We start from the raw sequence: 24,889 nt of genomic DNA on the forward strand, positions 1-24,889 counted from the left end.
CCCTGGAATCTATTGTCCTTGTTCTCTGCTCAGTTCCCTTTTTAAACAGACGAATGGGCGACTTCCCGTGGCTCTAATCGCCAGCCAAAATGGCCCCCGGACCGGTGTATTTTGTACGGAGAACCGCTGTATTTTGTATGGAGAACCGCTGCTCTGGGGCGCTGACAAAGCAGCCGAGCGGGGCAAAGTAGCGGCGCCGGCCGGCACAGCCACGCTGGCTGAAACAGCTGCGCTGGCGACCGTAAAGCTCCTCTGCCTGGGAATTCCCTAGTCTGTGGGCAATATAAATGCGGCGTCCACTCACCCTCTGCGCTTTCACTGGGAGCTGCAATCCTGAGCTGTTGCTAAACGGCCATCTTGGATCCTTCCCCCCATATCTTTTTTAAGTTAGACATTTTTCAGCCTACTTATCTATATTAATTATTATTCATATAAAACCTTAGAATACTTTAGTTTTTATTATCCTTTCAACCAGAGCACTTTTAGGAATTAGGAATGATAGGATGAATTAATTATTAATAAATCTTTTCTTTCACATATGTTTACATTGTATTATAGTCAAGTTGTTTATAAAGCTGAATTCTAAATAATAAGAAATTCTTTTCTTATTGGCCTCTACTGAAATTATTGGACATCTCTTCCTTTAGGTTGGATCTAACATTATGTTTCAGCTTTCTTTCTCATTTTGCTCCTTCTCTAATAGTGTCATTTACTAGTTTCTCTATTCCGTTTCCCTTTCCATGGCTGTCCTATTGCTTCTGTTGCTGGGTGCTTCTCATTGTTACCACTCAGTACCATACTATATACTGTTTTTAAGTAGATACTCTCTCATCACAGTTCAGAATAAATGTATTGAAGAGTACCTGTAAGGGCTAACTCTGCTTTATATCTGCATAGATAACAGTTGTCAATATTACAAGGAAGAATGGAGAGCAGTGTTAGTGACACTGGAATAGGACAGTCCCAGAATATGGTAGAAATGAAGGGCTTAAGGATTTCTGCATTCTGTACTTTATGATTTAATGTTAATATGAACTCCATTAAAATTGAATATACCTTAGTATATAATAAATATCTACCAAGTCATTATTTCCTACATAAACTTTAATTTATAAATTAAATGATCATTTAGAGAAAAATATTTGAGATAAAATGTTACTTTAATGATAAAATAGGTTTAGTATATATAAACTTTTCTTGGAACTAAGATGATTCACTTCTGGGACATTTACTTGGAGGAATTTTAAAATGTCACACACTTTGGAGTATATGAAAACTTATCACAATTTCTTCCTCTTAAGGTTTTTAACTGGGCACGAGAATCTCCTCCAGATTTTCACAAACCAATGGACACCTACTATGACTCTACTAGAGGTCGATTAGCAACATATGTGCTTAAGAAGCCAGAAAACTTGACTGCTGACGATTTCAGTAATGGCTTAACTCTTCCAGTCATTCAGACTCCTGACATGCAACGAAGTCTAGATTATTTCAAACCATGGTTAAGTTCTGATACTAAACAGCCCTTTATTCTGATAGGACCAGAAGGATGTGGCAAAGGGTAAGAAAAATATTGGCAAAAATAAATATTGTGGATTTATTCCTTCCACCCCCAAATTATTTAATGGCTTTTGTTATGTTTCTTTTGGTTAAAGTAGCATTTACATTTTCATGGAAGATTCATTTTATTTTCATTACTTGTAAAACTAATAACTGTAGGGAAGAATGTGTTCTTTTCTTTGCCAGATTATGTGATTTCTACTGGAAAGAGCCATCTGAGAAGACACTCTTAAAAAGAATCTGCAAAATACAGCAAAAAAAAAAAAGAATACCTTAGATATACTCACATACCATTTGTTTTAGTTATAAAATATAAAGTTTGAAGTTAGCACTCTATTTTAAAAATAGTTTTTTATTCATTTGGATTCAGCCTAGTTTTAGTACATATGGAGCATAGTCTCCTGAAATATAGGAACCATGGTTTATTATTTTCATATTTCTAGTAGAGGAGTAGTAATTTAAAAAATTGTATAAAATTATAGTAATTCTTTTAAACTTGTAAAACTTCAAATATTAAAGTCTTTCTTCAACTGTGGGCAAACGGTTGTTATATTTAATATATACTATATCAAACTAGATTAATTCTGATAACTTTGATTTTTTTTTTGACTGAAAAACAGTCCCCACAATGCCTTAAAATATGAATTTATATTTTTCTAGTCTAAAAGTTTGAAAATTACTTTGATACATGTGGAAGCCCTGTCTGTATTTACCATTTTCCCCGTCTAAAATGTGTATGAACACATTTTAGAATCTGATGTATTTATGAGATAGAAATTTCTTATTGAATATAAAATGTATTTTGTTGATTGCATTTTTATCAAAGTCAGATGTCATGCATTTTTCATAGGATGCTGCTCAGGTATGCATTTTCACAACTCCGGTCCACTCAAATTGCTACAGTTCATTGTAGTGCACAAACCACTTCTCGCCATCTGCTGCAGAAACTGAGCCAGACTTGCATGGTAATCAGTACTAATACTGGTCATGTATACAGACCAAAAGACTGTGAAAGACTTGTTCTGTACTTAAAAGATATCAACCTACCCAAACTTGATAAATGGGGGACAAGTACTTTGGTAGCTTTCCTACAACAGGTAAGTCAAATCGCTTGAAGTGTTTTAATCTAATTGGAAACAATTTAATTTAATTAACTTTTCTTAGAAAATATGCATTCTTCCTTTGGGGCCAGTTTTATGTAGCATTTGTCATGGAAATTAAACTCCTGAAACATTTCAGTCTTGTTCCAGTTCTTCTGTGATTTTCCTTTCTTTAGAAGTTAGTATTACATCAAGATGACATATGACAGGGAGAATAGAAACAGTCTTCACTCTGTATCTATTACTTGTCTTTTATTCCGACAATAAGGAGGAAAACAAAAGCTGGACATGGTGGTGTAGTTGGAGAAACTTTTGCTTCATGTTTTAAAGTATGCATTCTTCCTACAGCAGTTAGACTTGGTCATGTTTTTTTTTTTTTCCTGGCTGCTTTAACCCATTAGTCTCCATTTTGCCTTTATAAGGATTTGAGATCACATATCCTGAATCAGTGTAAAATATGTTATTTTATTTCTTTATGTTATTTACACCACATTAGAAACTAAATTCATAGAGTTTATTATGATACAGGTGCAAATTTAGCTTTACTGTGTAACTGCAGAATACGATAAAATATTTACAGAAAAAAGCCAAAATATTTTTCTCATATTTTTTCTGATACTTTCATTTTCTAGGCAAATTGCTACTTGATTTATAATACCATCAGAATTTTAGTGTTTATTAGAGAGAAAAGCATTTTAAACATTAGGATAATATAGCTAACATTCGTAGAACACAGAGATTTGAACAGTATTATTTTTCAGTAATATAATAATTCAAGATATCTTTTTTTTTTTTTTTTTAAGAGAGAGTCTCACTCTTGTTGCCCAGGCTGGAGTACAATGGCGTGACCTCAGCTCACTGCAACCTCCACCTCCCGGTTCAAGCTTTTCTCTTGCCTCAGCCTCCCGAGTAGCTGGTATTACAGGCATGCGCTACCATGCCTGTCTAATTTTATTTGTAGTTTTAGTAGACATGGGATTTCTCCATGTTGATCAGGCTGGTCTCAAACTCCTGACCTCAGGTGATCCGCCTGCCTCAGCCTCCCAAAGTGCTAGGATTACAGGCGTGAGCTACCTCTCCTGGCCAAGATATCTTTTAATGTTAAATTCTTGAGTTAGGTAGGTGATGATTACATTTGGAAATAATTGAAACTTAGACAAAAATATCCTTCATCATGATTAGGAAAGCTTAAGTATAAAATGTTTAAAATATGCTTATTTTCGAATAGGTGTTGACATATCAAGGATTTTATGATGAAAATCTGGAATGGGTTGGTCTAGAAAATATTCAAATTGTGGCTTCTATGTCAGCTGGAGGAAGACTGGGAAGACATAAACTTACTACCAGATTTACTTCCATTGTTCGTCTTTGTTCTATAGAGTACGTATCTTTGTGTTTCAAATTTCTTTTATTTGGGAAGTTATCATATATAATTGAATTTTATTAAAAGCATTTGTTAATAATACTTTAAAATGTAGAATATAAAAATGATCAAACTTAAGCTCTGATATTTTTTCCTACCCTTCTCAAAATATAGTCAATAATTCAGGATGATAAAAGCTTTAATTAAAGCATCGTATTTATGAGAAGTGTGACAGGAAATAAAACGAAACTTTTTTGTGTAGTCTGCATCCCAAAATGTCAATCTCAGGAATCTGAATGGTGGATTTTAGATTTAAATGTTTTATGCAGTTCATAAATCAAAAATACTACCAAATTTATCAAGATAACAAAGAGAATTTGAATCTGAACAAGGGAGAATCAGTTCATTTTAAAGGCTGCTGGCATTATGCTAATTTATCTCCATGGTCCATAATTGTTACAGAGACTATGGCAATATCTCCTCTGTTTATATTTAATATACATTATATTACATTGCAAATATTTCAATATTACAAAACCTTATTTGTATACTTTCGTGCTAATTGTACTCCATCAACTAACATTTCTTTTTCCTAAATGTTCCTGTTGCCAATTAAACCAGATTGAAATACATTTTGGTTTGGTAGAAAGGGATTGATTTTATTTGTTGTGTTAGTTTTACTTTTACTTTTATAGTTCTAATGTGGATTACTGCTCTGTGTACAGGCTTTATGTAACTTAGAAATGTTTTTGGAAAATAAAATTTCCTTTTGGTCTTTTCTAAAGATCAGTGGTTTTTAAACAATTGTGTTTTAAAATAATTTCTTGTGCGTTCTCTAACACTTTCTGATATTTGACAATAGATATTTCGGGATCTAATTTGGTTGAAAAGAGAATGAATGGGGGTGATGAGCTTAGTCTTTGGCCATGGGTAAGCTTTGGAGATAATGTAGGTCTCAGAGCAGCACAGTTTGAAAACCACTGCTATAACTTAACATTGAAATAATTTGGAATATTGATTTATTTCAGCTTTCTTCTTATATGCCCTTTTTATAGTTACCCAGAAAGAGAGCAGTTACAAACGATTTATGGAGCATATTTGGAACCAGTTCTACACAAAAATCTGAAGAATCATTCTATTTGGGGTTCTTCTTCAAAAATTTATCTTTTAGCAGGATCTATGGTACAAGTGTATGAACAGGTAGATATGGATCTAAATTGTAGCTTTCATGCCTATTATTATCATTCCTAACGGTCTACTTTTAATTCTGACCTCTGTGTTGCTACCCAGGCTTTACTTCCCTGTTTATTGGACTTTTCTACTAGAGAGTAACTCTGTGAAGACAGGTACTGTGTGTGCCTTATTCACTGTTATTTCCATGGCACAGTTATTAATAGGCACTCAATATTTGTTGAGTGAATGAATTTGTGGTAGTTGTTTATTCTGCTGTCAGCTCAAATTTAGCATATTTAGAATTGAGTTTATCTTCTTTCCAAAACCAGATCTTTTTCCTGACTTTTATCAGTTTATGTCTTCCAGGCTTCAAACCTGAGAGTAGTCTTTGATGTTTCTTTCTTTCTTCCTAACTGTGAGGAAATGTCTAAAGTATTCTTCCTAGATGAAATGGGAAAGATACTTGAAAGCAGGCATTGAGGATGCACAAAACGTTTGTTGAGCAGGTTTTCTTGCCAGTGGTAGTCCTAGGGATCTAAAGATGACTTAGTATCTTTTCACTGAAAGTTCACAGTCTAATGAGGGACTAAGTTATATAAATAAACTATTAATGCAGTGTAATAAATGTAGCAGTAACACTTTGTCCAAGTTACAGAGTTAGCAGAGAGGAAGAGTAAATAACTTTGTTGTATATAGTAGTTGTTAAGGAGGAGGTGAAGTTTGATCTGAGTTTTGAATAATGGAAATTCACCAAGTAGCTGGAGGAGGAAAAATGTCTTCTTAGATAAAGGGAATAGCATATACATGTTATGGACATGTTTGTGGAAGATGCTCTTTATAGTATTGGAGTAGAAGTGGGGATATGTTTAAAAGGAAGAAATTCCTTTTTTAAAATAAATAAAGATGTTTAAGTAATCAAGATCAGAATAAGAGTAATGGCCCTGTCTATAGAGAGGAAAGGATAGGTTTTTTACGGGTTGGTTGTATATTGAAGAGAGGTACTTTGATTTGTTCAGTGAATTCTTGAACATAAGTTGTTCTAATGGTTCCCAGCATTAAAAAATGGGTCTTACCTAGACCTGCAGTACCTTGAAATTGCAATCATCATATTTAAAGGTTAGGTTTGTTTTTATTGAATTTCTATGTTCAGCAGGGCTTTTTAGCCTTTTTTTTTTTCATGGACAACATTTGGCCATCTGTTGAAGTTTATGAACTCTTCTTAGAATAATGTTTTAAGTGCAAAAAATATAATATAAAGATAACTAATGAAGTCAATTATATTGAAAATCAGTTCCACGTACAGGTAGAAAGTGGTATTCCTCTGAGTCTAAGGTGACTGAAAAATTTACAACATTGATTATATATTTAAGACAGTAGAAAGATCGTTTATTGTATTTTTCTTTTTCAGGTGCGGGCCAAATTTACAGTGGATGATTATAGTCACTATTTCTTTACTCCTTGCATTCTTACCCAATGGGTTCTTGGTTTATTTAGATATGATTTAGAAGGAGGTGAGTTTTGCTAGTGTATGTGTGTTCGTGTGTGTGTGTATGTTTGTGTCTGTGCATATTTATGCTATAGATTGTATTTGTAATAGATAAGTTAAATAAGTATTATTGCACAAATTATATTATTAAATAGAAATATTATTATTAAAATTATAATATATTTCTTCTTCTAAACTGTGTATGATTGTCACTATTACAACTTTCTTTTGGGAAAACTGAAATCATTATTTTTGAGCTAAAACATATTTAGTATACTTTCTGGAATTATTTTTATTCAGCAACTAGAGATGTAGTATTTAATGTAGCCTTTAAGTAATCGCAAACATGTACCAACTTACTAAAAAAATGAATTTTAACTTTTTTTCCTTTCTTCCGTTTATCTGATGCCAAAATTATGGTATGTAGATGCCTGCTATTTCTTTCTCATATTATGTTAAAGAGATTATTTAAAAATCATTTTATTACAATTAAATAAAATTTTGCCTTTTCCAGGATCCTCAAACCATCCACTAGATTATGTGTTAGAAATTGTAGCATATGAAGCACGGCGCTTATTTCGTGACAAAATTGTTGGTGCAAAGGAACTTCATTTATTTGACACCATTTTAACAACAGTGTTTCAAGCAGATTGGGGCTCAGACATATTAGACAATATGTCAGGTAATCTAATAGAGCTTATGCAAATATATAACTTATAAGGATTTCAGAATTATTTTTCTTATTGATAGCATGATTTTATAGCTCTAAGCAAATAAAAACGGAATAATTTTAATATTAATTTTTTGATAAGATACTGCTCAGTCTTTTTTGCTGGATTTCAGTAATCATTTTTCAAACAAAATATAATGGTAATAATTTTCTTCTTAGAAAAAAGGAGTTCAGGCCGTACTGTTTTACATTGGCAATGCAAGATTATTTTAATAAAAGTTTTTTTTTTTTTTTGAAAAACAGTTACATGTATATAAAAATGAAGATCATTGGGAAAATTCATATTTGATTGTTATGACCTTTTAACTAAGAGCAATGGCCATGCTTATTCCTGTCACTACCTATAGTGTCATTAGCATAGAACTTACATATGCTTGTTACATCTTAATCTATTGTTATTGTAAAGAAAGCATAACACCATTCAGTCAAAGCAGCTGTGTTGCATTTGCAACGATTACTGTTTAATAACCAGTTTGCATTTTGAAAACTACTGTGGGAGTAATGTATGTAATATGAAAGTCAACCTGGTGAGAGGGCTTTTTGTTAAAAGATTACAATATGAAAATATTTCCTAATAAAACTGCTGTCAGGCCACAAAATGTGCTTATTTTTTCAGAGGATAAAGCTGGGCTTCAAACATATTTTGTATAGCAAATATATTTTATCTAGTTACTTTTAATGGCAAAACCACAATTACTTCTACAGCAACATATGCATTTGGTATATTGTACCTTTGTAGATTTGATAGTGGTTTGAGATACATGACTACATATCCTGAAGAGAGCCTTAAAGGTAGGAAAGATGTTTAGATTGACAGGAATTTTCTAGGTTCTCCTGAGTTTTTGAATCAGGAAATGGGTTCAATAAAAACTTCAAGAAGGATGAAATGTTGAGAGAAGCCTGATAATATTAATAGTTCAGAGTTTGCTTAACTTTGATTGAAGGTTTATGTCATTATGGCCTGTAGCTTGCATGGTTTAGTGTGGAGAGGCTTAGTCTTAAGTGGTGCCATTTTTCTCATTCTGAAAATTGAGTCAATACTGTCTGTTTTTGCAAAGAAAGTGGCATATTCTTTGGGCATAAGGTAGTATTGGCACCTAATTGGGTGTCTGAATCCTCTGAAGAGTTTGGTATCCTTCAGAATCTCTTATGTAAGACTCAGTAAATAAAATATGTCCTTTTTTGGCATTTTTCTCTTCAGCGAAGGTCTTTCTTTAAAAATACAGGTTTGACATGTATTATATCTAGGCACATAGGATTTTCACATATTGAAAGATTAGCTAATTAAGAAAAATTTAATTCTGGAAACATAAAAATAAACTAGATATATTCTTGGCCTTAAGAAGATTGTCATATAATGACAGAAACAGATATAAAAATCTTTGCTTACAATGATAACTATTGTTAGTGTAGTTAGATGTCACAAAAGTTTGTGGAAGTAGATGATTAAAATTATAATTACAATGGAATATGGAATGTTTTGTAATTAATATAATTTTTCTGAGTATGTTTGAGATAAATGCTGGATAGTAGGGTTATAGAAGAGGTGGAGATTAATTCTAGAAAGCTACTTGGAACCTTTTTTTTAAAGGCTGGTCAGTTGAAACAGTGGGAGTTAAACTTTTTTAAATTCAGTTTTTTATTTTTGAGATAATTATAGATTCACATGCATTTATAAGAATTAATAGAGAGAGAACACATCTACCTTTTACGTAGTTTCCCTCAATGGTATTATCTGGCCAAGTTACACCACACCATCACAGCCAGGATATTGACATTTATACAGTTTAGATACAGAACAGTTATATCACCACAGGATCTATAATGTTATCCATTTATAGCCATACTCACTTCTCTCCCATCTTCTGGAAACCACTAATCTGTTGTTTCTTTGATTTTGTCGTTTCAAGAAAGTTCTCTTGGCTCAACGTATTTCTCTGGAGATACATGCAGATTGTTGTGCTTCAGTAGTTCATTTCTTTTTATTGCTTTTTAATCCATCATATGGATATACTACTATTTCTTTAACCTTTCATCTGTTGAAAGATATCTGGGTTGTTTTCAGTTTTTGGCTATTGGGAATAAAGCTGCTATGAGTATTCTTGTACAGGGTTTTGTGTGAATGTACATTTTTGTTTTTCTGGAATAAATGCTCAGGAGTGCAATTGCAGGATTGTGTGATACTTACATGCTTAGTTTTTTAAGCAACTAAAAGGCTGTTTTTCATAGAAATATGTTCCTCATCATTGCCAGCATTTGGTGTTGTCACTATTTTGTATTTGAGTCATTCATTTGAGCGTTTATAGATATGATATGTCATTGTGGCTTTAATTTGCAGTTTGCTAATGGCTAGTGAGGTTGAACATCTTTTCGTGTAATATTTGCTGTTTGCATATCCTCTTTGATGGAATGTCTTCATGTATTTTACCTATTTTCTTTTTTTTTTTTTTTTTTTGAGATGGAGTTTCGCTCTTGTTACCCAGGCTGGAGTGTAATGGCGCGATCTCGGCTCACCGCATCCTCCGCCTCCTGGGTTCAAACAATTCTCCTGCCTCAGCCTCCTGAGTAGCTGGGATTACGGGCACGCACAACCATGCCCAGCTAATTTTTTGTATTTTAGGTAGAGATGGGGTTTCACCATGTTGACCAGGATGGTCTTGATCTCTTGACCTCATGATCCACCCTCCTCGGCCTCCCAAAGTGCTGCGATTACAGGCGTCTTTTACCTATTTTCTAATCAGATTTTTTAATTTTATTTTTTATTTTTGAGACAGAGTCTTGCTCTGTTTCCCAGGCTGAAGTGCAGTGGCATAATCTCTGCTCACTGCAACCTCCACCTCCTGGGCTCAAGTGATTCTTCTGCCTCAGCCTCCCGAGTAGCTGGAATTACAGGCATGCACCACCTTGCCCAGCTAATTTTTGTATTTTTAGTAGAGACTGGGTTTCATCATGTTGGTTAGGCTAGTTTTGAACTCCTGACTTCAAATGATCCACCCACTTCGGTGTCCCAAAGTGCTGGGAATATAGGTGTGAGCCACCATGCCCAGCAATTGTTTGATTTGTTACTGTTGAGTTTTGAGAATACATATATATTAGAGATATCAGTCCTTTGTTGGATGTATGGTTTGCAAATATATTCTACCTCTCAATAGCTTATCTCTTCCTCTCCTTAATAGGGTCTTTCACAGACAAAAAAAAAAAAGTTTTTATATAATTTTGTGAAGCCTAACCTATCATTTTTCATTGTACGGATCTGTTGATGTCAAGTTTAAGGATTCTGTCTAGCCATAGATTCTGAATATTTTCTCCTGTGTTTTTCCTAAAAGTTGTATAGTTTTATGTTTTACATTTGAATCAATGGTTCATTGTGAGTCAGTTTCTATAATGTGAATGAGAGTTAGGCCAAGGTTTATTTTTGTGCCTATAGATGTTTATTTGCCCCAGCATCATTTATTGAAAAGGCTATCTTTCTGCCTGAATTGCTTTTGCAGCTTTGTCAAAAATTAGTAACGTGGGTCTATTTCTGGGTTCTCCATTGATGTATGAATCTGTCCTTCTGCCAATACCACACTGACTTGATTAGCTACTATAAAAATTGTGAAATTGGTTTAGAAATTGGTTTAGACTGAGTCCTCCTACTTTAGACTTCTTTCTCAAAATTATTTTAGCTATTTCTGTTTCTTTGTCTTTTCATATAGATTTTGGAATAATATTTTCTGTATCCATAAACAATGTTGCTGAGATTCTAACAGGAATTGCTTAAATTTGTATATTGGTTTGGAGAGAATAGACATCTTTTCTCTGTTGAGTCTTCCCATTTTCTCTACTTATTTAATCCCTCTATTTATTTAGATCTTTGTTTTCTTTCATCAGTGTTGTGTAGTTTTAGCATTCAAGTATTATACATGTTATGTTAGATTTATACCTAATTTATACCTAAGTTTTAAATTTGTTAAAACTCTTATAAGTACTCAAACTGTGTTTTAAAGGATGAATATAGTAAGCAAAGGATATTCCAGACAAGAAAGAAACAGAGGCTTGAGAAAGCTAGAGCATATGGTACAGAGGGAGATAGAAAATTCAAGCAGTCAGTGAAGCCAGATTGTAGAGGGCCATCATTAGGAGTTTGGTGTTTTGTTTTGTTTTAGGAAATGGAAAGCTATATGTAATATTGGAGTGATGTGGCACAATCAGGCTTTGTTTTTGTATGTGTTACTCTAGTAGTAGTGAGGATGTACTTGAGGATGCAGAGACTTATAGCAGGGGTATAAGGTAAGAGGCTAGTGCAATAGTCCAAGTAAGAAATGATTAGATGTGAGGATAATAGTTCAGTTTTGTACATGTGTTTGAATGCTTGCAATCCTTTTTAGTGCCTTTTCTACATAGAGTTGATCATTTATGAGGTTAGGAATCATGTTTGTCTTACTCAATACTTATCTCAAGCAGAAAATACCTTGTTTAAACATGGGTGCTTGATAGGTAAGTATTGAGTGAATAAATGCATGAATTATATGTCTATTAAGCAACTGGAAATACAGGACTAGCGTAGTGCTTAGGAGTTTTGCCTAGAGATAAGTAGTAGGTGAGTTTTTGGTATATATATAGTTGATAATTTAATTGACAAAAAAGATGAAATGATTTGGGGAGAATTTTTAGAATTAAGAGACTAGAAGGCTGAAATTGGACCCCAGGGAATATCAGTGTATAAGGGATAAAGCAGAAAACTGAAAAGGACCTGTAGTTGTGGCATGATAAATAGGGTTATATAGATCCAAATGCAAAAGATGAGATTCACAAAGCTCATGTTGGGGTAATGATTGCAAAGAAGATTTAGATTTGGAGATTATGACTATATTATTGTTCCCAAATAAGAGTTTTAGTATAGCAGTCTGTACAGATAGAAAATAATATAAAAAATGTGATGGTGAAAGTAGGGAGAACATGAAGTAGCTTGGGTCCAGGGAAGACAAGCTTGTTATTTTAGGGAAGTGTAGAACTGAGCATGTGACAAGGATGCTTGGTGGAACAGTCTCCCACAAGAGTTGGGAAGGAAAATGTTCAATAGAATGGTGAATAGACTTTCCTTGTATGGTAACAGGAACATTGCTATAGGAAGATTTAAGGGAAGATTGGGGGATTTATGTTTTCCAATTAAAATTTCATTAGTTTTTCTTTTAAACATTAGGACTCTTTGGTATTAATACATCTATGTTCTTTCTCAAGGAGAGTTTTGAGATTGTTTTATTTGCCAATTTTATGTGACGTATTTTTAACTTAGAAATTTTATGTATATTCTGAGGAAGAAGAAAAATGGGACAAACTGAGAGTAGACAGTGGGGAATAGTAGGAGAAAGGTAGAAGGAAACCAGTTCATTTTGGGAGAAAGGAGTGAGGGGGCAAGGTGATGCCATCCATCACTTTTCAGGTAGAGTTTGATATTGCAATTGAAGGTCTTTGTTATTTCTTTTTATTTATTTATTTTTTTGAGATAGGTCTCAATCTGTTGCCCAGGCTGGAGTGTAGTGGTGCAATCATGGCTGATGGCAGCCTCAAACTCCTGGGCTCAAGTGATACTCCTGCCTTAGCCTCACAAGTAGCTGGGACCACAGGTGCATGCCACCACACCTGGCTAATTTTTAAATTTTTTGTAGAGATGGAGCCTTGCTTTGTTGCTCAGGCTGGCCTTGAACTCCTGGGCTGAAGTGATCCTCCTGCCTTGGCCTCCGAAAGTGCTGATATTGCAGGCATGGGCCACCTTACCTGGCTCAGTCATTGTATTCCTCCTGATTTTATTGACCTTACAATGTGCATTTTAAAGTATTTTGCCTTTGCCCTTCTGGGAATGATCTTATCTGGATTAATTAACTTAAAGTTGTTTAGTAAGCAATGTATTTGTTGAATTCTCATTGAAAGTAATGTATATAAAGTAAAAATATCGTTTATTTCTGCAGATACTTTCTATGTTACATGGGGAGCTCGGCATAATTCAGTAACAAGAGCAGCCCCAGGGCAACCATTACCTCCGCATGGAAAACCGCTTGGAAAACTAAACTCTGCTGATCTCAAGGATGTTATTAAAAAGGTATAATATGAATCATGAATTGTAACTGGAATTTGGTCATTATAGTCTTTTAAAAATATTTGTTGTAAAGATTTTGAGGGCATGAATATGACAGATTGCAGAATAGGCAAAGCTGATTGTTATCTTTTGAAATTTAGTCCATTGTGGCAGATGTAATGAGATGTGCATGTACTTACATAGATATGTGTAAAATCTAAGATAATTTTGGGCAAAGGTATCATGTTGGAAATATTAATGAGGTTTAATATTAATCAGGAAATTACTCTGGAGCAGCGCTTGTCAAAGTTTAGACAGCATTAGAATCATGTAGAGAATTAGAAAATACACAGATTCCTGGGTCTCATTCCCTAAGTGTCAGATTCACTAGGTGACCCAGATAGTCCAGATGTCTAACAGGCTACCAGATGATGATGCACTGGTCTACTGAAACTTTTGAGTAGCAGTATCCTAGAGAGTTTCATTCTCTTTTAATGTTTAGTTATAATCAAGAAGAGGGAACAGTATTGCAAATGATGGCTTTAAAAATTAATATTTATATTGAATGTTAGTGTGGATTTTATATCAGGAAACATTGTTTCATGGTCTGGTAAACTGATTCATCTGGAATGGATGTTGCAAAGTTTTGAAGTATTGAAAGTTATTAAGAATGTAAAGTCTAATTGTCTTTTCTCCCTTCCTGCACCCTATCATGTAGTCCCTGGTAGAGCATGGTACCTGTGTTACCTTTTGATTCATTCCCAAGCAGTGTGAAAGAACAAACATTCACAAAAGATTTTTTAGGCACTTGGTTTCTAGAGTTTGGGGATTTTTTTTGTGGTCTATGCACACTGATTCATAACTAATAAAATTTGAGCAATTTTAAAGTTTTATAATTAACGTGTTGTCTCATGCTGCTTTTTACTAGTGTAGTAGTGTCCAAAAGTAACTGATTTTCATGAACCCTTGAACTTGTTTGACGCAAGTTTTTCCTTAGAGAGTACCAATAAAGCAGGGTTACTAGATATGTAAAATATTGAGTGTGAGATGATATGTAGTCACTTCACCTTTTTTCTTGAATGTATCAAAAATATAATATTTTAATTTAGATAAGTAACATTTTTATTATGTAATTAGGGCTTATATTAACTATAACAAATTCTGATTTTTTAAAAGGGTCTTATTCATTATGGACGAGATAACCAGAATTTAGACATTTTACTTTTCCACGAAGTCCTGGAGTATATGTCTAGGATAGATAGAGTGCTGAGCTTCCCTGGAGGTTCACTTCTATTAGCAGGACGCAGTGGTGTAGGTCGTCGGACCATCACTTCTTTAGTCAGTCACATGCATGGAGCGGTCCTGTTTTCTCCAAAGATTTCCAGAGGATATGAACTGAAGCAGTTCAAAAGTGATCTCAAACATGTGAGTTGCTCACTCTCTTTTGCTTTATTTGGTTTAAGATTACATTGGTTTGTTTTCTAAACATCTTTAAAGGCCTTTAATTCTCTATTATACAATATAGCCTTTATTTTAATTTAGTTTATTTTTTCAAAGATTATTTGAAAATTATATTTTTGTGTACAGACAGGAAAGAGAATACTATTAGAATTTCTAGGACCCAGATATCCAGGCTATGGGATGTTAGATAGACATGAATGATAAACAGAAGGATGGAATTTATATAGGCAATATGTGGGTAGAGATAAAAATGATCTGCTTGTTTTAATTTTAATGGTCTAGCTGTAAAATAATTAGTGTTTACTTATGGGTTGGATTTACTTTCCAAATTATATGGGCAAAGTTTGATTTTTAATTACTGAAATATAAATAAATGAATAAACACACGATACTGACATACTTTACATACAGCATGTTAATTTTTAACTGTACCAAAAATACTTAATGAGTACTGAAAAATTATTTTCTTATTTTGCAGGTGCTGCACCTTGCAGGAATTGAAGCACAGCAGGTAGTTTTACTTCTTGAGGATTACCAGTTTGTATATCCTGCGTTTTTGGAGATGGTCAATAGCCTTTTGTCCTCAGGCAAGTGAATAGTTTCTATTTAAAGAAAATAAAAATAATAACGTAAAAATTATAAGTAAAATTATCCTGTGCAAAATTTACTTTGTTTAGGAGAACTTTTGGCATAGTTCTTACTTAGGTGACATGATGTTTAACATGCTCATGGCAGGAGAAATGAGAGACTATCTTCATAAAACATAGAATTTAAGGCATATAAAAATTATTGTTAATATTGAGTATTGATGAATGTTCTGAAACATTGACTGTTATGTATACATTTTCTGGGTTATTATCTGTTATAACCTTTGAGAAAATTGTCCACCAGGACTTATTAAAAGCTGTGCCATACTCTTTGATGTACCATTCTACTATCTGTAGGAATTTAACCCACAGAAATAAAAGAACTAGTATGTAAGAAAATAGGTAGCGTAATTTATAATCACAAAAATTTGATAGAACCTTGCCATCAGTAGCGACATGATTGTATAACTATATAATAGTATAGCCTTAGTATGGATATATGAATATACATATATTCCAGATATATGGAATTCCACAGAATTCTACACATAGGTGCCCACATTTCATGTGTCTGGAATGTAGCTGCATTCATTAACCTGGAAAAATGTACATTCTCTTTCTTTAGTTGAATGTTACAAATCAAGTAGTAAGTAATCTTGTTTTTTTTAAAAAAATTATTTTTATTTTTATTTTTCGAGATGGATTCTTGCTCTGTCTCCAGGCTGGAGTACAGCAGTGCGATCTCAGCTCACTGCAACCCCAACCTTCCGGGTTCAAGTGATTCTCCTGCCTCAGCCTCCTGAGTCAGCCTCCTGAGTAGCTGGGATTACGGGTGCACACCACCATGCCCAGCTAATTTTTATATTAGTAGAGATGGGATTTCACCATATTGGCCAGGATAGTCTCCATCTCCTAGCCTTGTGATCGTCCTGCCTTGGCCTCCCAAAGTGCTGGGATTAAAGGTGTGAGCCACTGTGTCTGGCCAGTAATCTTGTTTGTTAAAAGAAGAAATTAAAATTATTTTTAAGGAAAAAAGGAACTTATAATTACTTTAAATATGCATCTGTATAATAGAAAAATACCACTTGAAAGAGGACTTAAAACAAATACTTTCTAGAAATTTGTGGCTAAATGGGCTCTCTATATATCTGGAATTCTATGGATTATAGAGACATTTATTGTTTTATGTTTTCAGAATTTTATGGTTTGAAAATCGTTGCTTGCATTTTGCCTCTGAGATAGTTTTGAGTGTTGTTTTTCCTCTGAGATATAACATGAAGCACTGTCCATTTGTATTCCTCAGTATTTCTCACCCCTAATTGCACATTAGAATCACTTAGATAATTAAAAACAACAACTAAAAACAAATTATTTGCTATTACCCTAAACTCATTATATTAGAATTTCTGGGGTAGGGGTGGGAGTATCATTTGTCTATTATGACTCCCTAATTGATTCTCTGCAACCTCAACTTCTTAAGAACTGTTGCCACTCTTCTGCTGTGGCTCTGTCCCCAGCAAATTGTGGTACTCTCCAATTGTCTATGGTGTTATCTGACCTTTTCATGTTTTCCTAGGAGGATACTTGCAAATTTCTATATTTCTTCCTTTTTTTGAAGAATTTCTGAAGTTTATTAGAAAGTTTCTCTGAGTAATCACTGTTAGTGACTGGGAGGAGGTAGCTTAGTTTTAAACTTGGATCAAGAGTATTTTGTTATTTAAGGACAAAATAAATCTTCTTGAAAACTAGTTGCAATTCTATGAACAGTGTCATTGTGAGCATCCAAGGACAAAGTTATATGAACTCATCTTCAACTCAGTTTTTAATAAATACTTACTTTTTATCATGCTAGTGCTCTGAGGAGAAATTTTATTCAGAATTTAGCACCTTTGGTTAAAGAGAACATTTAATTTATAATATGTGTTATCTACACATTAGTGACCAAATGAGAAATACAAACCAGGAATCTCTAATTACACAAGTGGTAGATTCATTTCTGTTGAAGAATTGAGGGATAATGACTTAGTGAAAGTGGTGGTACTTGAGTGGACTTAGAGTGTTTGTGGCCGTTTTAAAGAACATCTTTTGATATTTAAGGAACACATTTCTGTATATTGCTTAAATTGTCACTAGATGGAGACATTGTTCATTTTGGCTGACAAAGAGACCAGAAACAGATTTTTTTTTTTTTGAAAGCAAACATTGAGATAAGCACTAGCCCAATAATCATTGTTTTTAAGATAAACTGGTCTTTATTATCAAGATATAATGGTAAAAATTGCAAGTCAAATTTTGGCATTTTTTTTCAGAGTTAAGTATTCAATAGGCTTTATCTTTTTTCTATTTCAAACTCTTATTCCCTAATGTGTATAATATGTAGGTAGAGCTGGCATTTTTTACTAAATTTAAGGAATCAAAAATATCTTAGTATGTCTAAAATTTGAGAAAAACATATCATGCAGATTTATGTGTGTATGTTTGTTTGAGTATGTACAAGCTTGAGGGGTGGTCTGGAGCCTCCTAGTTGAACCTAAAGAAAAGTAGAGATCACATTGTGATGGACTCTATATGAATGCATTGCTTTGGATATGTAGCAAAGGAATTTTCACTTAATCTTATAGTTTCTTGTGAATTGTAAATAAATTGGCTTAACAAATATTCATTAAGTACCTCTTATCTGCAGGGCCAAGTTTTAAATACTATTATAATTTGTAGAAGTGAACAAGACATGTTCCAGGCCCTCTATCTTTAAGTCTTTGTTGAAGACTACTTAAAGTTGTAGTTTTAATCAACTTTGATTTGCTTTTCATCATTCTATTCATCGTCATGATTTGGCCTGCATAGTAGCAGGCCGTGGAGCAGATCTCCTGATTTCTAGTACAAGTTCATCTATTCATTCATTCATTTATGTAACACATATTTTTGTTCTAGATACTTAGGTAAGGATATTCTAAGGTTAAATGTTGAACATTATCAAATATTTGTCCTTGGAAATTTAGAGACTAATTGGAGATGGCAAGGAAGTAATTTATTATTAAATGATGTGACAAGTGCTAAAAAGTGATGTATTTGAATAGATTATGAAAGAGAAAGAGTGTTTTACTTAGCATATGGATAGTCAAGAAAGGCTCATGGGCATAGCAGTTAGGAAAGAACCATCTTGAAGGATAAGAATTTATTGGGAAGATAAGGGGCAGCAAGAGGAGAGAATGTTTTGCTGTATGCATGGAACACAAGTTTATTGAGGCCAGAGTGCAAAGTCTTTTGGAGACAGATGGAAAAAGAACCTGTAAAGGTAGACAGATGGCTAGATTATGACTATTTTGAGTGGCTTGCTTAGGTGTTTGAATTTTATCAAATGAAGTCTGTAGATGAAGATTTGTGACTCATCGAGTCGTGATAAGGTTTGTTTTTAGACAAATAAAGTTTATTTTTAGAAAGAAAGTTTGAATAAGAGCAGAATTTTAAATACAAAAATTGAAAAAGTATTATTAAAATGTTTTAGATTAGTGTAATATAGCCAAAATTAAAAAGAAAAATGTAATATTTTTCTATAGGTGAAGTTCCTGGACTCTATACTCTTGAAGAATTAGAGCCCTTGCTGTTGCCTCTTAAAGATCAAGCTTCACAAGATGGTTTTTTTGGACCAGTCTTCAATTACTTCACATATAGTAAGTGACATAGAATTCATTAATCAAATCAAACTCTTATTGGTGTGAAATATATACCATTTAATTTGCCTTATTTTCTCATTAGATTGCAAAGGTATCTTAAATCTTGGGTTCTTTGATAATTTATACCTTTTTGGTTTTTTTGGAGCTTTTAGAAAGTAACACATAACTAGCTGATAGATTAGCCTATACCTGTAATAAAAACACCTGTATTAGTCTGTTTTTACACTGCTTTGATAAAGACGTACCTGAGACTGTGCAATTTACAAAAGAAAGAGGTTTTTTGGACTCACAGTTCCACATGGCTGGGGAGGCCTCATAGTCATGGTAGAAGGCAAGAAGGAGCAAGTCACATCTTACATGGGTGGCAGCAAGCAAAGAGAGGGCTTGTCTAGAGAAACTCCCATTTTTAAAACCATGAGATCTCATGAGATCCCTTCACCATCATGAGAACAGCATGGGAAAGAACCCCCCCCCACACTGGCCCCATGATTCATCTCCCACCAGGTCCCTCCCATAACACGTGGGGATTATGGGAGCTACAAAATGAGATTTGGGTGGGTACACAGAGCCAAACCATATCAACACCTTAGCAAAATTTTCGCAAAGAGGAATGATGAAAGTATGTTCTTTGGAATATTTACCTTGCTTCATTTGTTTCATGTGGTGAAATTAGTGCCACTTTAGTACCTCCTGTCTTAGAGGATTATTGAACTATTTAGATTGTGCCAGGCTTCATAGTTTTAAAAGACTCAATAGCCTTTCATTCATATAGAAACAGTTTTATATGCACTGTAGAAATCCAAAATTGAAATAAGTAAAAAATGAGGCAATAATCATACCATCCAGACTTTATGACACATATTTTTCATGGATATTTTTCTGAATCTTTTTTTTTAACATGCACATACACAAATTTGTAAGTGTTCTTTTAACTAAAATAAATATTATATTATAATGTTGTTTTATATTGTGCTCATTTTAAAAAACAACTCCTACTCTTTCATTTCAGAAATTTTGATCTCTTTAACCGAGACCATGTATAGATTGTCTGATTCTATTAGTATTCTTGTATTTTTCCATGAATATTTAAAAAAATATATTTCTTAGGAATTCAACAAAACTTGCACGTTGTCTTGATAATGGATTCTGCAAATTTAAACTTCATGATAAACTGTGAGAGTAATCCGGCTTTGCATAAGAAATGCCAGGTGTTGTGGATGGAGGGTTGGTCTGATAGCAGTATGAAGAAAGTAAGTTTACCATATATCAAAAATTTTAAAAGCACATTTTATTTTTGAAGTTACTGATTTTCATAACCTCTCTTTGGTGTTGATTATAACATCACATTAATTATGGCACTGAACATTACTTACGTTTGGAAATGTCTGTTTTCTTCTTACTCTTGCATGATAACATGGTTGAATATAGAATTTTAGATTGAGGATCATGTTCCTAATTAAGGACCACAGAGGTAACAATACTTTAAAATTTTATGGCTTTAATTAAGTAGCCTATTACAGACAGTTCCAGATTTAAAAAAAAAATCATGGCAGGTATTTTAACAATTGGATAATTTTTAAATACTTAAGAAATATCATTGCTCTGCTGTGTATTTGGAGGGGGATGAGTTAAAGTGTGAGCTCATAGCACTATCTTAACTGGAAGCCTCTTATTTTACTTCATTTCAATACGTATTAATTTTCAACATTGTTTCTTTAAATGATATTCATATTCTCAATTACTAATTTATTTATTTTTCTATAAGAGAAGTATAGCTTAATGTCTGTCATGATTCAGAGTAAGGAGTGTAATTTGAGATAAGAGACATGGTTTACAGATGAGGTAATATTTTAGTTACAGAAGGTAGTTTAGTTTGAGGAGGCCATATGAATAAGAGGCATTCATTAAGAAGTAATTATTGACTGCTTAATATGTACCACTGTTCTGTATGTTGGGGACATAGTAGAGGGAAAAATAAAAAACAGACAGAAGTCTCTGCCCTCATGGTGTTTACATTCTTGTCAGGTACATCTGTGGGGGAAGCTTTCTAGGTGAATATCCTGGATAGGGAGCATGCCTGATGATTTTGAGGATCAGTAAAAAGGCAACTCCACCTGGAGCAGAATGGTTGAGAGGAGAGTTGCTGAAGATGATGTCAGAGAACTGAGGGAAGACTGGTTAGGGTGGAGCTTTGTAAACTACTACACTGTATAGGATTTCAGCTTTTCCTGAGAACTAACTTACTTTGGATGCTTTCAGACAAAATTATTCTGACTTGTATTTTAATGGGATGACTGTAGTTTTTGTGTTGAAAGTAGACTATAGAGGGCAATGGTTGAAGCAGTTACAACTGATTGCAGTAATCCAGAGAGAAAAGGATAGGTTGGACTAAGGATGTAGTGGTAGGGTGGTGAGAAGTGGTTGTATTCTGGATATGTTTTTCAGTAGAAATGACAGAATTTGCTGACAGACTGTAATAAGGTGTAGTAGAAAGTCAGGCGTCAACAATACCTCCAAGTATTTTGACTTGAGCAACTAGAAGGATGAAATGACCATCATTTGAGACAGAGGAGACTGAGAAAAACATATTGAGAGGAGACTATGAGACCTTCAGTTTCAGATGTGTTAAATATGAGATACCAGACATTAAAGTTATAAGGTTGAGAAGGCATTTGAATATATAAGCCTGGAGTTCTAGGGGTCAGATATACAGAAAAAAATTTGAGGAATTATCAGGATGTTGGTGGTATTTAAAGCTATAAGAATGAATGATATCACCAAGAGATTAAGAATAAACAAAAGAGAACAGTGATCTAAGGCTGAACCCTGGGACTCTTAAACTTTAAGAAACTGGGGAGATGAAGAGGAAGAACCAGCAAAGAACACTGAGAAGAAGCTGCTAGGGAAGTAAGAAAACCAGATAAGCATTATATTTTAGAAACCAAGAGAAAATGGCATGTCAAAGGAAGAAGATATGAGGAACAATGACACATGAAAGTAGATAAGGACTACGAATTGACCATTGAATTTAGCAACATGGAAATCATTGGTGACTTTGATAGAGCAGTTGCAGTTAGTAATGGAAAAAGCCATATTGGAGTATGTTTCAGAAAGGATGAGAAGATTGGAGACAATGAATATGGGTAAACTCTTTTACAGAATTTTGTATAAAGGATGAGAGAAATGGGTTAGTAACTGGAGGAAGGAAGGGTAAAAGTAGTTATTTATTTATTTTATTTTTTTGAGGCAGAGTCTTGCTCTGTCACCCACGCTGGAGCACTGTGGTGCAGTCTCGGCTCACTGCAACCTTAGCCTCCTGGCTTCAAGTGATTCTCCTGTCTCAGCCTCTTGAGTAGCTGAGATTACAGGTGCCCGACACCATGCCCGGCTAATTTTTGTATTCTTAGTAGAGCTGGGATTTTGCCATGTTGTCCAGGCTGGTCTCAAACTCCTGACCTCAAGTGATCCACCTTCCTCAGCCTCCCAGAGTGCTAGGCTTACAGGCATGAGCCACTGCACCTGGCCTGTTTTTTTTAAAGACGGGACAAACTATAGCATGTTCATATGCTGTTGAGAATGATTTAATAGGGAAGCAAAAAAAGAAAATATTTGATGCAAAACAGACTGGAAAAAATTGATGGAATAATATCATCAAGTAAGTGCACAGCAAATGGATCTAGTACACAAATGAAAGAATTAAAGATTGGCCTTTCCTATGAGAATGTAGGAATCACTTGTGATAAGAGGAAAGAAAACAGAATAGAGGAGGATAAATCCAAGTAGGTGGGTGGGTGTGGTACTGGAAAGTTTGAGATACTCTTTTCTAATTGTTTCTATTTTCTTAGTGAAATAGGAAGGTTATCCACTGAAGGAAAGAATGATGGAGGAGGTTTTGGAGGCTTAAAGAGGTACAAGAACACATGCAAATTGTTGTTTTTGGAGAGTGAAAGAGGGAAAGGATTAGGCGAATGGGGTATGATAGGATTCACTTGAGGTTAGTGATCATAGAGTTCTAGAGGCCAAACAACATAGTTGTGTTTTTTTCTCAAGGTATAGGTGCACTCATGGCTGCAGACCACGAATAGGTGGTGACTTAGATTTGACCAGAATTGGGACTTTCCTACTTTATTATGACAAAACAATGGAAGGCAAGAGAGTCGAGAATATTTATAAGCATATAATTATTTTGATTTGAGAATATTTCTAAGAGTATAATTATTTTGATTTACCATTGAATTTAAGTTGGTAAGGTGGTAAATTAGGATAGGAAGATGGTGAATGACAGTGAAGTGGTGGTCAAATTGGTAGATAGTAGGTTTCAGTGGAGTTTTAGGATTTTATGTTGGAAGGGAGTAAACTGGGAAGACAGGAGTGTAGTGATAGAAGAATGGGGTGTTTGAAAGTGAGACTATGGAAGGATTTCACTTGATGATAATTACAACATCTCAGGATATGACTGTGACTGTGTAGGGGAGTGGCTGACAACAGTGTGGTAGATAAGAGGAGAAGAGGAGTTCAAGGAATTGAGAGGTGAGGGTACTAGTGGGATTATCTATAATGGATCCTGAAAGTAAGAATAAGAAGTAAGACAAGGATTGTGTTGGAAAGAGTGACAGTGGCCCAAGAGCTAAAATTATTTGTGGAATGAAGAAATGATTGGACTGGTAGATGCCTGGAGCAAGGAGGGTTAGTGGTTACTTAACTAGCCTGATAATATGAAAACTTAATTTAGGGAGCTTAGCAAGGATGATTTTGAAGTAGTGATGAAGTGCAAGAGGGCACCGCCTCTCTTGCAGGTCCAGTGGTTCAGAGACATGATATTGCATGGTGTGTTTGGGAAACAGAGAGTTCATGTGGCTGCTGCACATAGTATGTGGAACATTGTTGTGGGAAATATTATTAAAAGCCAGACTGGGGACAGATAAGGAGGGGAAGCATTTAAGTGCCATGACTTTGAATCTTATTTAATAAGCAACTAGAAGCAATTGAAAGTTATTTCGAAGGGGTTGTTAGGATCCATCAGTTTTGGATATGTTAGGAAATGTTAATATATGTAATATATTATGTTCTGAATATATTGATACGTGAAATGTATGAGAATATGTATTAGAAAGATATGAGAATATGAAAAATATGAGATAGGAGAATGAAATATGAAAATATGTAATAGATGAAAATGAAGCAAATTAATAGCCTAAATATGCCCATTCAGCTCTATAGAAAGTACTATTTTTATTTCAAGTGAAGGAACTGGGGCAAATCAGGAAGGCAGACTTTGCTAACGTAGGATATTGTTTGAGGGTAGACCATTTTAAAGAAAGCGAACTCTCAAAGAGCGAATTATCGTTGATTTAAAAATATGTTTAAAATATTCTCACATAGGCTTAAGTGTTTTGTCAGAAATCTCTCTGTCTCAAGAATTATGGTACATTTCAACTCTGCATTAATGAAGAGCTCTTTTAGCTTACATTTTTTCTTCATTCTGAGAAATTTAAAAAGTGATTTTTTGGATTTTTTTTACCTAATTTCCTGGATCACATGTGTTTCCTCTTGCTGATAATGTCAGCTCTATCAGGTGAAAGCAACTGAAGCTATTTGGCTTAATTTAAAATTTCAGAATTGTTACTTTAATTTTTTTCAGGAAACTAAACTTCCTTTTGTATATTCTGAAGTAGCATTCTTTTTTTTTTTTTTTTT

General features: G+C 34.0%; 1 protein-coding gene across 6 annotated transcripts in view; it reads left to right on the plus strand.

The window, feature by feature from the left end:
- The window catches only part of DYNC2H1 (dynein cytoplasmic 2 heavy chain 1), a 390,963-nt gene that overhangs the window by 75,443 nt on the left and 290,631 nt on the right, over window positions 1-24,889 (plus strand). For 5 of the 6 annotated variants that reach the window (XM_017544781.2, XM_017544786.2, XM_017544784.2 and 2 more), the window contains exons 42-52: window positions 1,302-1,561; window positions 2,411-2,657; window positions 3,889-4,040; window positions 5,079-5,223; window positions 6,605-6,707; window positions 7,197-7,364; window positions 13,364-13,494; window positions 14,647-14,895; window positions 15,410-15,518; window positions 19,076-19,189; window positions 20,300-20,442. In XM_017544781.2, coding sequence (XP_017400270.1) covers window positions 1,302-1,561; window positions 2,411-2,657; window positions 3,889-4,040; window positions 5,079-5,223; window positions 6,605-6,707; window positions 7,197-7,364; window positions 13,364-13,494; window positions 14,647-14,895; window positions 15,410-15,518; window positions 19,076-19,189; window positions 20,300-20,442 — 1,821 coding nt within the window. The remainder of the gene's footprint in view (window positions 1-1,301; window positions 1,562-2,410; window positions 2,658-3,888; window positions 4,041-5,078; window positions 5,224-6,604; window positions 6,708-7,196; window positions 7,365-13,363; window positions 13,495-14,646; window positions 14,896-15,409; window positions 15,519-19,075; window positions 19,190-20,299; window positions 20,443-24,889) is intronic. The other variant, XM_017544783.2, reaches the window with a different exon arrangement.

Source organism: Cebus imitator, unplaced genomic scaffold (assembly GCF_001604975.1).
Source record: "Cebus imitator isolate Cc_AM_T3 unplaced genomic scaffold, Cebus_imitator-1.0 Scaffold171, whole genome shotgun sequence".
NCBI lineage: Eukaryota > Metazoa > Chordata > Mammalia > Primates > Cebidae > Cebus > Cebus imitator.